At 34.3% G+C, this 18,361-nt stretch overlaps 1 protein-coding gene across 3 annotated transcripts; it reads right to left on the bottom strand.

Moving 5' to 3' along the window:
* Positions 1-473: 473 nt before the first annotated feature.
* On the bottom strand, positions 474-16,696 carry LOC132282391 (uncharacterized protein At4g10930). 3 transcript variants are annotated; one of them, XM_059784058.1, is made up of 15 exons: positions 16,490-16,696; positions 16,150-16,231; positions 15,535-15,620; positions 14,637-14,727; positions 14,368-14,417; positions 13,147-13,216; positions 12,149-12,258; positions 10,874-10,939; positions 8,888-9,444; positions 8,693-8,773; positions 8,451-8,526; positions 3,384-4,671; positions 3,196-3,270; positions 1,120-2,082; positions 474-988 (listed from the first exon to the last, which is right to left on the bottom strand). In XM_059784058.1, the coding sequence occupies exons 1-15, from the start codon at positions 16,582-16,584 to the stop codon at positions 776-778; spliced, it is 3,903 nt and encodes a 1,300-aa protein (XP_059640041.1). In that variant the 5' UTR covers positions 16,585-16,696; the 3' UTR covers positions 474-775. The 3 variants fall into 3 exon arrangements, with proteins under 3 accessions (XP_059640041.1, XP_059640042.1, XP_059640043.1); XM_059784059.1 differs by having other exon boundaries at positions 8,451-8,484; XM_059784060.1 differs by lacking the exon at positions 16,490-16,696 and adding an exon at positions 16,324-16,455.
* Positions 16,697-18,361: the final 1,665 nt, after the last annotated feature.

Here is an 18,361-nt window from a genome sequence, read left to right as displayed (position 1 = left end):
ATAAAAAATGACCGATAAGCTTTCATTTGAAGCACACAATTATATATATTCACTTACAATATTTCTATTCGTTTAATTGTATAAAAACTTACAATTTATCTTACCATTTCATCATTTACTAAAAACATATACTTATCATTTACTAATTACTAAAGAGGTATACTTTCACAAAAAAATGAAAAGATTGAGGGTTTAAATTCCTGTGAAGAGATGTGGGTGAATTTTTTGTTGATTGAAAAACAAAAATTAAAAAAATAATGTCCTCGTTTTCTAACTATTTAGAATTAAGTTTTCAAAACAAGACAACGAGTTCCATTAATTTAAGGTTGGCATTTTCTTTAACGAAAAAATCACATTAATAATGAGTAAGCTAACTCAGACACTACTACACTTTCAAAACATTTTGTTCTCAAATACAATTTATTATTATCATTTTCATACACCGCTAGTCTCCAGTCAAAATTCTCCCGGTAAAAACAAATGAGTGTGTATATTTCTTGCCAAGAAAAAAAAAAAAAAATTACATCAACATTTCACTATATAATTTACAACACAGTAGTGTAGCTTAGTTCCTCAATTTCTGAATCAAAAAATTTTTGCTCTGTACAATTGTTCCGTCCAGGATATGTTCAGTTGAGTAGTTATATGATTGTCTACAAAATACTAAATGTGGAATAAGGAGAAAAAAAAACAAAAAAAAACAGAGGAGCCCAAGCTAAGCAGTGTAAAGTGTAAACAAGAGTTGTTTGGCAGCATTTAAAGTCTAAAAACTGAATTATTTTTCATCTTTCTGGGCAGTCTCAACATATTGCTCAGCAAGTTTCTTCACCTTCTCACCTTCCTTGACGAGGAAATTTGCATTCTTCTCTTTGGAGTGGTATTTCATAACTTTATCAGTCGTTTTCCCCACAGCCCACCGGTATTGTTCGACTGTGATCACACCACTCTTGCACAGCGGCCTGATGTGCTCTTTAATATAAGCTTCCACCTATACATAGTTGAGGATGAGGGATAAGCAGAACGGAAATTTATGAACAAAAGAATCGTACTTACTATTAATTGTATTAAACCCAAAAAATAAAAAGAATAAAATGCAAAAGACTTATAGTCATCGAGTACCTTTTTTGATACAGAATTGCAGTTATCAGCCTGTTTCTTGATATCGGTGTTAGATATCTCCTTCTTTGGTCCATTTTCACTTGTTTGTGGACAACCGAGTGAATTCTCTGGAACCATGTCATCAGTTTTCAGCTCACAGGGCTTCATTGATGCCATTTCTGGAAACCTTTTTATCAAAGGTTCTTTATCGGGGCCATATAATTCGTCACATAATGCAAGAGAAGGCTCTTCACCTCCTTCATCAAGTAAGGAATCTTGAGGAAGGCACCCGTCCGCAGTAGTGGTACTGATGCTTGCATCAGTATTGCACTCACTTGAGCAAGAACCACCTTTGGCTACTTCAGAAATCGTCTTCTTTTCAAGATCCAGGTCATTATTTGATCTATCAGAATTGAGAGTGGAGAAAACCACTTTGATTTGTGATTCTCCTTCGGTTTTTAGATTAGATACTTTTAAAGCACTAGCACCAACAAAGTCTTCATCTTCCAAATTATATTCAAAATCACCATATATATCAAGGTCAGGATGAGGATCCATTTCAAATACATCATTTGGTCCTTCCTCACTAAACTTCCTTGACGGATCATCTTCATCAATGATTTCCTCCATTTGGTGATGTGGACTATTTGGAGGGGAATCGGACAAAAGGCCTGCATTTCTCAATGCTTCTTCAACCACTGGAACAGGAGAGAGATCATTGGTTGCTTGCTCTAACGTGCCAGCAGGAACAGCTTCATTTGAGGACGAATTTGATTCTGTGGCAATCCTGGACTTGGTGTTATCTGAGCGATACAGCTCCTGAGAACATAGATTCATATATACTAGCTTGCTGTTTGACCTATCAGCAACCTCCTTCTCGATATTAACTGCATCTGCAACAGCAAACTCTGTAGCTGCAGTTCTTCGAATGACTGGCAGATTTGCTTTCCGTAGAAGGTGCTCTGTGAGACGGTAAAGTTGTGCCTACACAGTGGATGGTTGATTAATAATCTATAACCTAGCTATCATTAATTTCAGTACTTACTGACATCCTGGCATTTATGTTTATTCTATATTGTCTGGACTTAGGTATGTGTGTTGGGTACGGGTATGCATCCGAATGTATCAATTCCGAAATAGAAGGAAACAGGGTCAGTGCTAAATATTCATATTATTTACTAATTTTCTTTTATTTTTTTTAGAGTAAAATGATGAATTTATGTAACATAGTGTTTAAAATGCCCCATTCATATGAGATTAAGGCAAGGATGATGATGGTGAGTGTTCAAAATAAGCATTTAACTTGTTAGAGCTATAATCTAACTAAATTGAGTTATTAAATATGTTTTTTAGGTACATGTCCAACTAAATATGTTTATCCCATGCCCTTGTTCGAGTGCCATGTGTTTGACACAAGTCTAACACATGCTTTCAAAGAGTCCGTCTAACATAGAGTTCATTTATATAAACAAATATAAGGTGAGGAAACTAAACTTCAACTTCGCCAGTAAAAAGATCATGCAATAGAGGCATTTAAAAGCAGTGAAGATGTCTTTGGATGATATAATGAAACCCAGTTGCTGAATTAAGTTCCAATAAATTGACTTTTTCCTATACTGAAAGTTTGGCAATTAAGATGATTCTATCGAACACCATAGAATTGGCTGAGGTGGTGGTGACAAAGTAATGGTGGAGGTGATGTTATTGTGAGACTGGCAAGTGTAGCAGCAGTGAATTAATAGGTTAATTGAGGTTAAGGTAGCAGCAGAATTGCGGTACGTCACCTTGGTAAGTCTGGCAGAGGAGAACAAGGGGATGGCAGGGCATCACATAATATTCTATTGATCCCTAGGAATACAACTTTTAAAACATGGATTTGCAACACATCTTCCTTCTTACTGATTGCCAAAATCCATTTTCAATCTTTGTGATTTTTCATTCAAATAAAATAAATGGAAATAAAAAAGGATGAACCCATTTCTGCACATTTCTGAAAAGAACCTAAAAATTTGAAAGGAGAAATTACGAATTTAAGTTGCCCAAAAAACCAACCATGTTGAACAAAAAAAAATCCATGGCAAAAGAGGGACAGCTTACCTGCCTAACGGATATGGCGATTTTATTATGGCGACTGGGTGCCAATGCTGGCCTCATATCAACTGGTAGCTGAGCCTGCCCAAAAAGAAAAAATAAAAAGGAAAAGAAAAGAAAAGGGAAGAATGAATAAGTAGCAGAATCAAACATCAGGTATATGAATTGGTATAACAACACAAAACATGACATACTAGTAAAGGATAGTTTCCTTTGAGTACGGCATTGTCTTCCTCTTTTTCCTGAGATGCATTGCTTCCTGTCACTGCAGTCTTTCTTTTAAGAACCTCTAGGGCCCATTTCCTTTTATCACTCTTTACATCATCAGATTTACCAATAACTTCCTTCTGGGAATTTCCTTCAGAACCACCTAATGAAGATACAGATGGCCCTTCTGGGCATTTGTTAGGATGTACTTTACTAGAAGCAGCTTCACCCTTTATGCTTGGAACATTAGCAATCTTATTCCGTTTGTTATCAGAAGAAAGAACACCCACCTGTGACGAAACCTTATTCATTTGAAGAGTTTTCACAGTGTTATTACCCAGAGACGGTGTAGAAGCTTTTTCTGTTAAAAAGTGTTCTTTATTCTCCTGGGGATGTCTGGTAGCTTTGAGAGCAGAGAGAGGCTTGATATCATCCTTTCGAGGGAAAACAGAATTATCTGCCAAATACAACCTTGACAGAATAGAGTTTGTGGCCTCGCCTTCAATCCCCTGTTTAATCTCTGCGCCTTCAGAACTCTTTCTTAAAAGGTTGAGAACCGACTTTAGTGTCGCAATTTTTTCAGGCTTGGTAATTTTCAAACAGCGGTATTTCCAGAATTCGATTTCACAGTCACGTGTCCATGCTCGTCTTCGCCTTCCACCAATCCCATATATCTTTTTCGTTAGATTTTCGCGTATTTTTCCCTTCTGCAACAATGACTTCTTCGCCTTCACAACCATAGGTGGTAACTTCTTACTTTGTTCAGTTATAGGTCCCGCCACAGCAGCCCTGAAAGCAGCTAGAAGCTTTGGATCAAAATCATTTTCCCCAAATTCTCTGGAGGATTTGTTACGTACAGCTTCTCTAATTTCTTTTCTCAGTTCCTGGACTAGCATGGATGATTCCTTGTCCTCGGTGGCTCTCCTTAGGATCTTTTTAACCCTCAAGCCTGCTGCGCTTTCTCTTTCTTTTGAGGACTTATCAGCAGGACTGGGGCTTGCAAGCCCCTTGAGAGGTCTACGATCAGTCCCTTGAACTATACTCATTATATCGGAAGTGACATTCTTCTTTTCTGACTTGCGTATCAACTTCTCATCTCTAGAAGCTGCTATTAGACTCCAACATTTTTGCGATTCATCTGAAACAGGTCCATCAGCTTGGTCCTTCAAATGAATTATTTGACCATTTCCTTCAGCTCTGGATTTCTTTTTCAAAGCCTTCAGCTCAGTTTTAGCTTTGGTTTCTGCATCCTCAGCAGCTGGACAGACATCATCGCTAATAGACATTGGAACCAGAAAAAAGAAAAAGATTAAGCAAGTGTTCGGTTCCAGATGCATTAAAGACCGGAAAATAATAATAATAATAATAATAATATTAGTTAAATGAGGTAGATGACAACCAATATATATATAGGCTATTAATGAAACTGCACTTAATAGTTAAATATGCACGGAAATCACAGCCACACACAGATGCACAGATAGATAATGATTATACAATAGTAACAGTAGGTAATTTTTTTTTTATGACAATGTAGCTACATCAATTCTCGAAAATATTTCAAGGGAAAATTTTCATATACAATGTTGTGTGCACATTTTAAATTTATTGGACAAGACGATTTAATATAATTTATGATTACATCCTGTAATATTATTTTTAGTTGTGCATCACAATATCAAATTCATTAAAATGCTTGTAAAATAGCAGGTTAAATATCTAAAACATTTACATATGATATACCATGTAAGTGGAATGCCAAGTACATTTTTTGGACATGGCAATAAAAAATTCATAAGCTATAGATATCAAGTTATAAACATATATATATATATATGTATATGTATATGTATATGTATTTATGCAACTACTTAAGTTATAAATTTATAACTATAAATTATAAGATGTATTGATAATGAATCTCCACTTGGACCTAACCTTTACTTATATATATATAAAATAAAATAAAATAAAAACTATACAAAATTTATACTTATTTACTTGGGCAAACTATTTATATAAGCATATCTAATAATGGTTCATAAATTTTTAATATGACTATTTAAGAAATAAATGAGTATAAAATGTTTTTGAAATATAATCATTATATAGAGTGTTAATTAAGTTATAAAAAGTAAATTTAAGTTTTTCAATTTCAAAGGCCCAGTCCAGCTCGTTTAGATCCAAAAGCTGGATCAACCCAGCCTGACCTTGATTGAAGAATTGGAAGGAGATTGACCAAGCCAAAACAAAAAATTTAGTGCTGAGCCGGCATGACTTATTTTCTACCCCTACATAAAACTCGTTAACTGCAAAATTAGTAAGGATTTCTTAATTTTGTGTTTATAAATTCATAAAAAAAAATATTTAAAATCCAAATTGATAGCAATTTGAAGCAAAACAAGCATACTGCTACACATTCGATTCAGGAAGTTATGCCAAGAACAAAACAATCACGATTCAGGGATCCGTATCGAATACCAATTCACCCCAAGCCCGTGTCATTACAACCATTACCATTATCGCAGTTTAAAAGCTTACAGCCAAGATTCAAAGACTATCTTAAGAATCTTTTATCTAATAGTTAAAAATCACTAACTTTCTATAAGCCCAAAATGTCGTACTCATGAACCAAAATTGATATTTAGTGGCCCTAAAGCACTTCAGACAAATAAAGTTCTCTATAAAATTATCTATTAATTTTTATTTATTATGAAGTCTTTTTGTGTTCCAGGAATCATTAATTATGAGTTTATTACTGACTTATCAAAAAAAAATGAGTATATTACTGTGTTTAGTCTCTTGAACTTCGCATGTAACTAAAGAATTCCAAGTCTTCCAACAAATCAAGGAGAAAGCATCCACATGACTATCAGTGTATGATGTTTGCCAATGCCAATGAGTCTATCACAGTAGGGCTCACAAATGTCGAAGCACAATGGCTCTCACATGCTTTTACGACCACATTAGATATTTAAAATCTTACAGCCATTGCCATTATCGCAGATTAAAAGCTTACAGCCAATATCCAAAGACCATATAAAGAATCTTTTATCCATTAGATCAAAATCACTAACTTCCTATAACCCCAAAATGTCATATTCATGAACCAAATTTGATATTTAGTGGCCCTAAATCTCGTCAGACAAATAAAGGTCTCTATAAAATTATCTATTAATTCTTATTCATTATGAAATCTTTTTGTGTTCCAAGAATCAGAAATTATGAGTTTATTACCGACTTATCAAATATATATATATATATATATCAGTTTATTACTGTGTATAGTCTCTTGAACTTAGCATGTAACTGAAGAATTCCAAGTCTCCCAACTACAAATCAAGGAGAAAGCATCCACATGACAATCAGTGAATGATTTTTCCCATTGCCAACTAGTCTGTCACAGTAGGGCTCACAAATGCTGAAGCACAATGTCTCTCACATGCGTATATGACCACATTAGATATTTAAAAGCTTACAGCCATTGAAATTATCGCAGAATCTTACAACCAAGATTCAAAGACTATCTTAAGAATCTTTTATCCATTAGTTCAAAATCACTAACTTCCTGTAACCCAAAATGTATTCATGAACCAAATTTGATATTTAGTGGCCCTAAATCTTTTCAGACAAATAAAGTTCACTATAAAATAATCTATTAATTTTTATTCATTATGAAATCTTTTTGTGTTCCAAAAATCATTATTTATGAGTTTATTATTGACTTACCAAAAAAAATATGAGTTTACTGTGTATAGTCTCTTGAACTTCGCATGTAACTGAAGAATTCCAAGTCTCCCAACAAATCAAGGAGAAAACATCCACATGACAATCAGTGTATGATTTTTCCCATTGCCGATGAGACTGTCACAGTAGGGCTCACAAATGCCGAAGCACAATGTCTCTCATATGCCTCAACGACCACATTAGATATTTTCTCCTTATGAAGTTGCGTGAAGGAGAAGGTGAAATTTGTAATTGTGGTAGGAGGCAAGTCACCTGACAGAAGGTTACAATCTTAATTTGAAGACAGATCCAATCATTCCAATGCTCGACTATGGAAAAATACTAACTGAACACCCATGTTCAGTTGTGAACTGCAACATTCACTGTCACAACACCTATTTACCGACAAATTTTTTGTCGTATCATGTTGGCTGTTTAAGATAAATCTTCAAATAGTTGCACATGGTTCCATCAGGAGTTAGGTGTGAAATATTTTCTCATCAACTGTGAAATAGTAGCCAAATAAATTGTTACTACTTTTCACCAACTCAAATGGTCATCCAATGAAATTTCACACTTTTCATTCCCAAAAACCCATATTAAAATTTAAAAACAATGGAAACTTTCAATATTAGTCGGTTAACTAATTTGGTCTTCCTATGTCATCTTATACATCCTTTTACTTCTCTAATATAAGCAATCTGGATATTATGCAACTGTTTGGTTTATATATTTTCTAAAACAGGCAGTCTGATATTGATATTGTTGACTTGTTTGGTTTAATTTTTGGAAAGCAACTTTCAAAAATACCCAGAAAACAGAAAACAATTCAGAGAACTTCAAGAGACAAATTTTTTTATTATTATTATTATTTTTTTTTTTAATTTTTAAATCAGGCCTTTTGAAAGAAAAAAAAAAATCAGTTTTCATTAACCAAACGAATATTCGAATTGTTTTCTATTTTTTAATCTCTAGGAATAGAAAGTTATTCTTAGAAAACTCAACCAAGCAGGCCCTATACTTTCTAAAAGATCTGGTTAGGCTGAAAAACCTACTGGAAATTAGAGGAAAGAAAAGGAATCCATAGGTATAGAATCATAAATGACTGCCACGGCAGGAAAGAAAGGCTTCTGAAGCATTTGGGTGCTAGCAGAATCATAAAGCATGTATATCAGAAAATGCAAATCTAAAATTGAGTCTGACATGGGTTAGGAGCATTAAAGTCAGAGCAACATAGTTGTGAGCACTTGTTTTTTTCCCTGTAACATGGTTATGAGCATTAATTTCTAAAGCTACATAAAATGGAAGGTAATTGAATGAATCCTGACCTGCAATTTCCACGCTTTCTCTTTGCACCAGTAACTGCAACAACATTGGCCATAGTATTAGAGACAATCTTGCCAGCTGAAAGCATTTCAGCAAAAGAGGCAATGAGCAAAGGTATATGAACATCTCCAATCAAAATCATTATATAACTACCTGATCAAAAACATAATTGCTTTTAGTGTTCCACTGCCCAAGAATGCCCCAGAAAAAAGGATGAAATATCTTAAACTACCCTGACCAATACCTGGTAGCAGACATTCTTCTGAAATACTCTTCTGCAGCATATCTCCAGCCACCTGATCTTCATCCACATCAATGTTGTCAACTGCAACAATGAGATGAAGCCAAGCATAAATCTCTCACTTGTGTGTATCACATTATAGTCAATTCGAGAAACCATAAATAAATATACAAAAATACTATATAACTGCAAAATTACCAGGCAAAGAAAAGCCCACAGATAAACCAAGATTTAGATCTACACTGGATTGACATGGTTCATCAAACAACGTCGTTGAAGAAATTCCAACCCCATTAAAGCCATTTGATATATTAATCGCTTTATCAGCAGAATCTGTCTTCAGCTCACCAAGGCCCAATGAAATAGAAGGTAAAATAAAGGATGTATCTCGTGATGAGGATGGCTTTAGTTCCTGTGCCTCTGAATTCAATTGGATGCTAGTTTTCTCACTTGATGGTGTTTCCAAGTTGGAAGTGCTGGTACTAGAACTAGATTTCAAAGTTTCAACATTCAGGTCCTCATTAACTTCTATCGTTGATAATTTTTTCTCACCTGATCCTTCAGTCCCTTGATTGTCTTCAACCATTGAAACCACAACAGCTGTCTCTCCAGCATCAGCAACAGATACAGACACTTTTCCAGAAAAAGCAGCTTCAACCAAACATTCACTGATAGCATTCTGTAGACCACACTGGTTACTTGGCCTCACTATTGGGGTCACATCTGACTTTTGTGTGTTTTCATTGGCTATACACCTACATTCACCACAAAAAAGGATGATAGGAATAAGCGAGAGAGACCTATGGAAGCTTATTCAACCAAATGGGGATATGGGAGGTACATAAATGGGGATACGGGAGACATGCAAATTGGGTTCTGGCAATTACCCTTATCAGATGATTATGAACCATATACAGTAATTTTCTTTTCATGTGTGATAAATTGGATGATTAGCAACCAGTGGTGGAGCCAAAAAAATTCTCCAGTGGGGGCAAAAAATTTGAACCAATATAATATATTAAAATTGATAGACAATAATTCTACTAATACATTGTACACCAGTTCTGCTGTTTCCAAAAATCGTTGCATGAGTGCCTCATTATCAATACCATTACATATACAATTTTTTAACAAAATCTTACTTTTCTGTTTTTCTTTTTCTTTAAAAGAAATTTAATTTTTGCATAACCTGCAAGAATGAGTGAAAGAAGGATTAGAGTTTCTTGTATATCAGTTTAAGGTCGACAAATTGACTATAAACTAAGACTTCTAAAATTCTCGCTTTGCACTTTTTGTGTTGGAGAAAGATCGAGAAAGTAAAAGAAAGATCAAATGGAGGATATGAACTTGTTATGAATTGTGGAGAGAAACTTGTGAAACAAAAAAAGTAAATCTAAAACTGAAAAAAGAAACAAGTAAGAATCATTCGAACTTGAGGGTTTCCTTTTAATTGATGATTTTGAGGGGGAGCATATTTACAATTTCAAAACAATATAGGTACAAAATTAAAATAAAGAACATATTGAGTGGGGTCCAATAGCCCCCACTGGGCCCTTCATAAATAGAATCAGTCTCGCTTTGATTTCTCTTATTATTAATCGCCCTCCTCTCGCTCTGATTTTGCTTCTTTGAAGTTTCTTCCTTTCTTGTTGTTTATTGCCATTGCCCTAATTCAGCTGGGATTGGGGGTTTAAACTGCCAAGACTCGTGTCAAATCAGAAGTAAGCGAAGAGTAAGGTGTGGGTATATTTATATCTGCTGGGTTTATCAGATCCTCAAACCCAATGATACAGGAACATGGCTAAATGTTCAAATTTTAATATATTTTTTTTCTTATTTTACAGGATTAAATGGTACTTTATATAAAATAGTATTCAACATAACAATGAACTTGTTTTGAAGCGATATTGTAATAGAAGAAATATAATGTGAGACTTTCATGTATAATTATTTGAATTGTCAGATATGCTTGCTAGGAGCATGTCCAGCCAGACATGTTGAATGCATAACCAATACTGCAATAGGTATACCCATGTGTCATGTGTCGGTACTTCACATATTTAGAAATAGTAAATGTAAAGTAGAGCAATACGGCTGCCTGATGTTAGTTAAATGGAATTACACCAAGCAACTGTATTAACAGCTCAAATTTGACCAAGAACATAAAATGTTCTACAGAATTACCTTGGGCATAACCATGAATTCTCACAAGTGCCTTCAGGATCAAATCCCACACAAAAAGCATGATACCTGGTTCCGTGCAAGTGAAGAAACAATTAGTGTGACAATGAAGAACAGAAACAACAGAAGAAAAAAACATTAAAAACTTTAATGGAAGATCAATTAGAGTATAAGTGTACTAAAAGATAAAGGATCTCCCCCAAGCAAAAACATAACAAACAAGAATTAAGTAAGAAAGATAAAAGTTACTAGAATGAAACATGAGGTGACATCACCCAGTGAAGTCATCAAAAGTGATGTATCCCTTTTTGGAATAGAAGTTGGATTCTGACATGCCATATCTATCAGTTTAAGGGAACTAGTTTGCAATAAATTAGAGCTACAAAACCCTTTCGGTGGAGTTGCCACAAGTTCAACAGAAAAATTTTAATATGAAGAATTTGGACTAGAAGCAATGGGAGAATCCCTCCTAAATGATGCCATGTGACTTTCTTTGGTTGTTTCCTGATTTCTTTCCAAAATTTGGTTTCCTTGTTAACATATATATTCAGCTGGCCATGTTTCAACCAGCAAACAGTAGAGTCTTAGTCTCTCTGCCAATTCACATTCATAAGATGTATGACTGGAGATCCTAGAAAAAGTTTGACTAATTCAAGCAGATTGTAAGAGGATCAATTGGAAAATAGCATAAAATGATTATATTGACTACACTGATCTATATAAGCTCACACAATCCAAGTACTTATGTAATCACAAACAGTTGGCAGTACCAATGACACCTAAAAGCACAAGCTCCTCAATGATATTTAACACATAATAATGACTCCATGTCAGCTGGAATTTGGATCATAACAAGTAAAACTTTGCCTTCACCAATATCATTAATTGTGGGGTGCCAGAGAAGCACTTTTATAGTTTGTTAGAATAAGCATAGAGCCGCTTCCTCTCTCTCTGACTCATTATTATGAATTCTTATGAATATATAAGTTGGTAGTAAAGCCCAAGACTACCTTGAACAAGGCCCAAGTGAGAATTCATATCAAAAACCAACACTGAAGTGACTAGCGCTCATTAGTACATTCTTGTCTCAGCCCCATACGGTATCACATTTAAAGTCTCAGAACTCCATAATCAATATTATTGTCAGGTACCTTATTAGAACAACACAGCTTGCTATGCATATTTGGCTGAACCCAACAAATGCTTTGGTAATTCAATTTACAAAAAATCACCATTGACAGGTCTATATTTATGACGTAACAAAATATTTAACTGTACCACATATCGCATGAATCACAAGCAATTGATGTATCAAGATTTGGATCTTCCCCAATTGTTGCTGATCCACTTCGAATTTTGCAGCCATCTCCATCCAAACAGATAACTGCCTACAAAATGATGAAGTTTATAAGAATGACATAATGACTCTGTAAATGCAGAAAAAATAAAACAGATAATAGAACATAAGGAAATTAAAAGCCTCCATAAAACTGGTCTTCCCTCGAGTTTTCATCCCACAGCACTCCCTCCCCTGAGAGAGAGACAGTCAAGTACTACCTGCTTTTGTGAAAATCAGTGGGATCTGTTCAAGTTTAATAACACTGACCTACTCTACTTCACTTCCATCGATGTAAGGAGGTGATGCATACTACTGGAAGTATTTAACTAACTATTTCTTCCCCAGGACACAACCATTAGTTAATTCTTTAGGTAATGACACATTTATCTCCAACATGCATAAGGAGACGTCTTGCATGCATCTCATCAATAGAACTAAAATTGGATATATAGCACATGCATAGTGCATAAATACCCCTGGTTGGACTTATAAGGGCATTTACCCAGTGCTGGTCCAAAAATGGCTAAATATAGACACAACCTTTAACATTATTTTGCACAAAATGGCAGCTCTCAAATTTGAACTTGTAATGTCACACTTGTCAATCCCAACTTTTAACATTACACCAGCATCAACATGAAAAGCTTGAATCCTAAGCTAAGGATTATTACCAATCTTGAGGGGAATATTGCCAGCTTGTAAAAGAAATTTTATTTTTTTAGAATAATTGATTTCAATGTAAATTTAAGATTTAAGTAATCCATTAATTCTTTAGAATAATTAATTTTTAATGTAAATTTACGATTTAAGTAATCCTTTACTACTATAATAGTAGAGGAGATCAATGTGTTCTTCTAAAGCTTAGTTCCAAAATCACTGGGCTAGCTCTGTAAATTACCCTAAAACCTTGAAGAGGTTTTTTAATGAGAATACTTACATTTTCATCAATATAGTATGATGGAAAAGAAAGTGTGTTATTCATCCCTTCAACGCACCAATCATCATCTCTGCATGGATGAAGCAAAAGAAAAGGTCAAAACAAAATCTGCTGAAAACCTAACAACTGCCAAAATTGCAATTATGTAATCACTATAATTTCTGACAGAAATTCTGACTGCAAAATCATGTCAATACGCAATATAAAGGGCCATGAATCTTGACATTCTCCCAAAATCATTTTTTTTTTTTGAAATCTATTCTTCTCCCCTTTTCTTGCTACACTCCTGAAAGAACTTTATGCATGAACAGGACTCTCAAATTCTGTTTCTAGTTCTACCTAAAAAACAAAAAAAAAAAAAAAAAGAACTTGGAAAGTTAAATCTTGTCACACTTCTTGAGACAAATGAGCCCATTTAGCTTGAATGTACACACCTGACTCTGTTGATCTGGTACAATAAACAGGCAAGCCATAACTTTGATAGGACAAAAGACCAAATTGGTCGTCCAATTAATCCATTTTATCACAATAGAACAGCTCAAATTTCAACATGATACTTACAATTTCTCAAGCCCAAATGCAACGCATTCAGGAAGATATACCTTGCCAAAAGACCATCACAACCAACCTTTGAAATTTTTTCCATTTACCAATTGATACTGCCCATAATATTGTTCAAAGAATTGTTTACACAAGAAGCACACATGCCACGACGGTCCATATTCTAGTTCTTTCACAACATGCCACCTTGCTGCACATGATATTACATCAGTACAACTTGAATTGTCCAAACTTCATGGTATGCCCTCAAATGGTTCACTTAAAGCATTCCTGCTTCCACTTTATGTGGACTATGAGGTGTTCTGTAGCCTTGATGTGCTATCAGGCACCTCTGTGGCTGTTGAGAACAACCAGCGTACCAGACTCATCATTTGGAAAACCAAATGTGCAGATGAAATGGACTTTGCCAAAACAGAATTTTTTATCATCAGCAAAAGACAGTTATATTTAGTGGATTCTGAAGAAACGTCAATTTTCCACAACAACCAATAACTCTGTTTCATGTTGTAACTACGAGATAGCAGTGACCCTGAGTAGACCCAAGATTTGTGTGTGGTAAACTGGTACTGGCACCATAGGGAGTGAACAGAAATGTAAGCGACAATGTTCCAATTAGGAAGAAGCAATAGCTATACTGAAATTGAATGAATAAAGGAATACCTGGATAACAAGTCCTCGTCAACCTTGTTGCTTCCAATGGTATCATATACCTTCATAATCAATTATAATTTTTATAAATAGGCATTAGATGTGTCTTTTCAGCAAATATAAAAAAAAAAGACTCGTATTGCAATTGCAAGCGAAATGAAAGGGTGGACTGATCAAGTGGCCAAATGATGACAAGATAGAAGCATAAGTGATTTGATGAAAGAAAAAGCTATTGTAACACAACAAAAAAACCAAGGTTCCAACAAAATTACATTACTCACAGGTACACAAGTGATTAACTGAAATTCATTCTGGCAAAGTGGGCAAAGATTTGTGATGGTAGCCCAGTTGTCAATGCATGTGAAACAGAACCTGAAATTTAAATGAAGAACCTAGTTAGTAACTCAAATTCGCATTCTTGCCCAAGCAAAAATAAAAAGAAAAAAAATCAACAGTAATGTCATTTTTACCTCCATAAGAATGCAATCTGAGTACAAATGATAATAAATTTACCTTGTGTGACAAGTTATAAGGGTTTGATGAACTACAAATAACCAAAGGGGAATGCCATGTAAAGGTAGCAGCCAACTAATGAAATATTCAGCTTAATCAATTCTAACTTAACCCTTTGAAAACAAAAGCCCATGAATTATGCACTATTGTCCACCAATCTATAGAATCAAATCTAATCATTGGAAATTCTTGGAGATTGAATTCCTAAACATATTATAGTAGCAAAGTTCTAATCAAGGGCGGTCAGAGAAAACTAACTCAATCGATTGAGTTAAATGTCAATATAATTGAAAATAAAACAAAAAAAAATCAAAGGTTGGTACATGATAGAATCTTTCATAAGCAATATATGTATATGTGTGTGTGTATATATATATATTTGAAAAATATGTAGGCATATACAGGGGAAAAAAAATGAAGTAGAGACATCAGATCACTGGTTGCATCAACATGCTCTGGAGATGATTATACGGTAATCTAAACAAGCATATCAAAGCAGATAAATGCAATGATTTCCCCTTCATACATTAAGGGCTGTAATTTTTAAGGCGATCCTGTTAAAAGCAAACCCCCACTTATGCAATCTCACATGCAGTTAAATGCATCTAGACCTTATTTCTCAATGCTTAACATCACATTGAAGTGTGGAAGAAATACAATATATACCAGTGTTGACAGCAATCTAGGAGTCCCCTGTCAATGACCACATCCATACATATCCCACATCTTTCGCCCTCCAAAGTAGAATAATCCTGCATGTCATAGAAAAATACATATTCATATACAAAAAGACATTTAAATGAAAACAGCAAACCCAATTGATCAATAAGGTGGCAACCCCGTTAGAGCCATCATAATGTTTCCTCATTAATCAGAAATAATACGAACGTTAAAGAAATATAATTTTCAAAACTTATTTCTCCCGCAGCCCATAAAGCTGTACCCATTGTCACCATCTTGTAACAAGTGGACAAACAAATATTGACGATCGTAGTTTCTTCTTTACCCTGAACCCTCCTACTCTTGATTCATCTACATTGAACTTTTAAATTTTATTTTACAATATTATATTTTTGTTAATTCTATAATAGTCAAAAGAATGACAATAATAATAAAAGAAAATTAATCGAACAAAGAAAACTAAGAATAGAAAGAGGAATTACATAAACCGGAGTCGTAATTAGATTTTTCTTAATTCAAATTGAGCTCTACTGCTAAATTTTTTGAAGATCGAACCAACTGTGATTGAATGTCGATCCTAGTAAAGTAAAAGAAACTTACATCATTATTAACATCAGCTTCAAAAATATCTTCTTCTAATACACCCTCTGTGAAAAAATCCACGTCCATTATGTCCATAAATCTGCAAAGAGAACAATAACATCACAATTACTGATCGACGAACCAATGAACGAAAGATTGCAACAGAGAAGGCACAGATAATAATCACTGAACTGTAATTTTGCTACTGTGAATTGAATCTCAATGCTTTGGCATGCCTAGGGTTTAAGAAATCTCTATAAATTGAGAAAGTGTTTCTATTGTGATGGTTGGATATATCAGTGTGTGTGTGTGATTTTCTACAAATTAGAGATTAATCGATTAAAGATGGAGAAATTACGAATTATGTGAGAGAGGGTCGCGTTTGGTTCCGTTGGTGGGAAACTCTCCGCAGGTTGAAGAAAAATGAAAACTGTCCAAACGATTCTTTAACATTAAATTAGGCTCCAATACTTGCAATCTTTTTATTTATGTTTAATTTTTTTTTCTTTTCTTTGTTGGGGGCAAATCAAAGCAAACTCGTGATAAAGTGATCTAGGATAGGAGGGCAAAATCTGCCAACTCTACCGATTCGGCCCGTTTAGGGCAAGTTTGGGTACCCTGTAAATAGGGACGAAGGTAATTTTTGAAATCTCAACAGGGTGGATTAGGGTAAACCTGCTCCGTCCTACCATTTAGAGTGTACATTAACTAAAATACTCTTATATGTTATGATATATTACTAAATTACATTAAATAAAAATAAACACACTTCTGAAACACAGTTGAGCAGAATAAAAAATATTATAATGTGTGTTAATCGGTTATAGGGGGGCGAGGGCGGGTATGGGAATGAAAAAATTCACCAAGTATGGGTACGAGGATTGAGATACCCACCCGCCCCATTGCCATCCCTATTTACATAGTATTTAATACTTTGTTTGGATTTTTTTTTTTTTTTTTTTTAAATTGGATTTGGAATGAAATCTAATTTGTGTGATTGAAATAAACTCAAATTTAATTATAAAAGAAATGTTTGTTTTACCATTGTATCCTTAGTAGAATTGCGATTTAAAGGCAAGCTGGGTAAGTTTAAAAGTTATAAATTAACTAATTTACAAATTCAATCAAATTTCAACAATTTGTAATTTTTTTTTTATGGGATTTGAGGACACTAAATTTTGGAATTTCAAATCCTATAAAATTTAGTTTCATTTTAAATTCATTTGATTCCAAACGCAAGGAATCTCATTTTAAGTTCTAAATCCCAGCTTCCAAACACAGTCCAAATCTCATTTTACTTCTCTTAGCTTAACAGGGCCTTTTTATGTTATCATTGAGCAAAATAAATTTCCAACTTAAGTCATATAAAGTGAAAGCGATAGCGATAGCAAATTCGAGAGTGGGAGTGTGAAAACAGATAAAATTATGTCATAAATATTGAGAATTTGAACGAGAACACACAAAGAGTGTGAAAGTTGAAGCGCGTTTGGAGCGTAAGAGCGACACCTGTTTAGAAAGACTGTGTAACTCAGTTCCTAACTTAACAAGTTTCAAAGTAAATGTATATAATTTCAAGAGACCCACTATTTTTATTTTTATTTATTTTTTCAATTTTTTTTTTTTAAAAAAAAGGAAAAAGAAAAGAAAAAAAAGACCCACTATTGATTCTTGACCATTAGACCAATTTTTTTTTTTTTTTTTTGATTCCAACGAGAACTCAAGACTAATTGCGTAGTAAATAGCTTGTGCAACAAGGTCAACCAAACTTTACCAAGTGATTTCTAATGAATCTGGATCCCTTTCTATTTAGGGATCATGTGCACTTCTGCAACACACGTGTGGCACAGAGCAACAACATCATACCACAATACAATACAATTACGTCACAAAATGCTACACTCATATAACAATTTTAAAAAAATTATGCAATACATTTATATCAAAGACATGCGACATTTTATATTGCACCTCTTTTTTTTTCTTTTTTGGGATAAATAAGTTTGTATAAAAAAGAAAAATAATTACTTACCCCACGCCCGTCACAATCCAGAAGAAACATAACCAAACAGTCCAGAAGAGACAACGAAAACAAAGAGTCAAGCCCAAACTGACGTAGTACGAATCAGGCCCATCCATCAATAATTAACAGAACTGACTCTCTACAACGGTGGGAACATCGACAAACACAATCTCCAAGTGAGCAATGAGCATGTCAAGTAAAGGAGAAGAA

This window comes from Cornus florida, unplaced genomic scaffold (assembly GCF_030987335.1).
Source record: "Cornus florida cultivar Cherokee Brave unplaced genomic scaffold, ASM3098733v1 CherokeeBrave_3.0.0_Hap2_Chr11, whole genome shotgun sequence".
NCBI classification, from domain to species: Eukaryota; Viridiplantae; Streptophyta; class Magnoliopsida; order Cornales; family Cornaceae; genus Cornus; species Cornus florida.
Note: the sequence above shows the minus strand (reverse complement) of the source record. Positions and strands in the feature narration are given on the sequence as shown.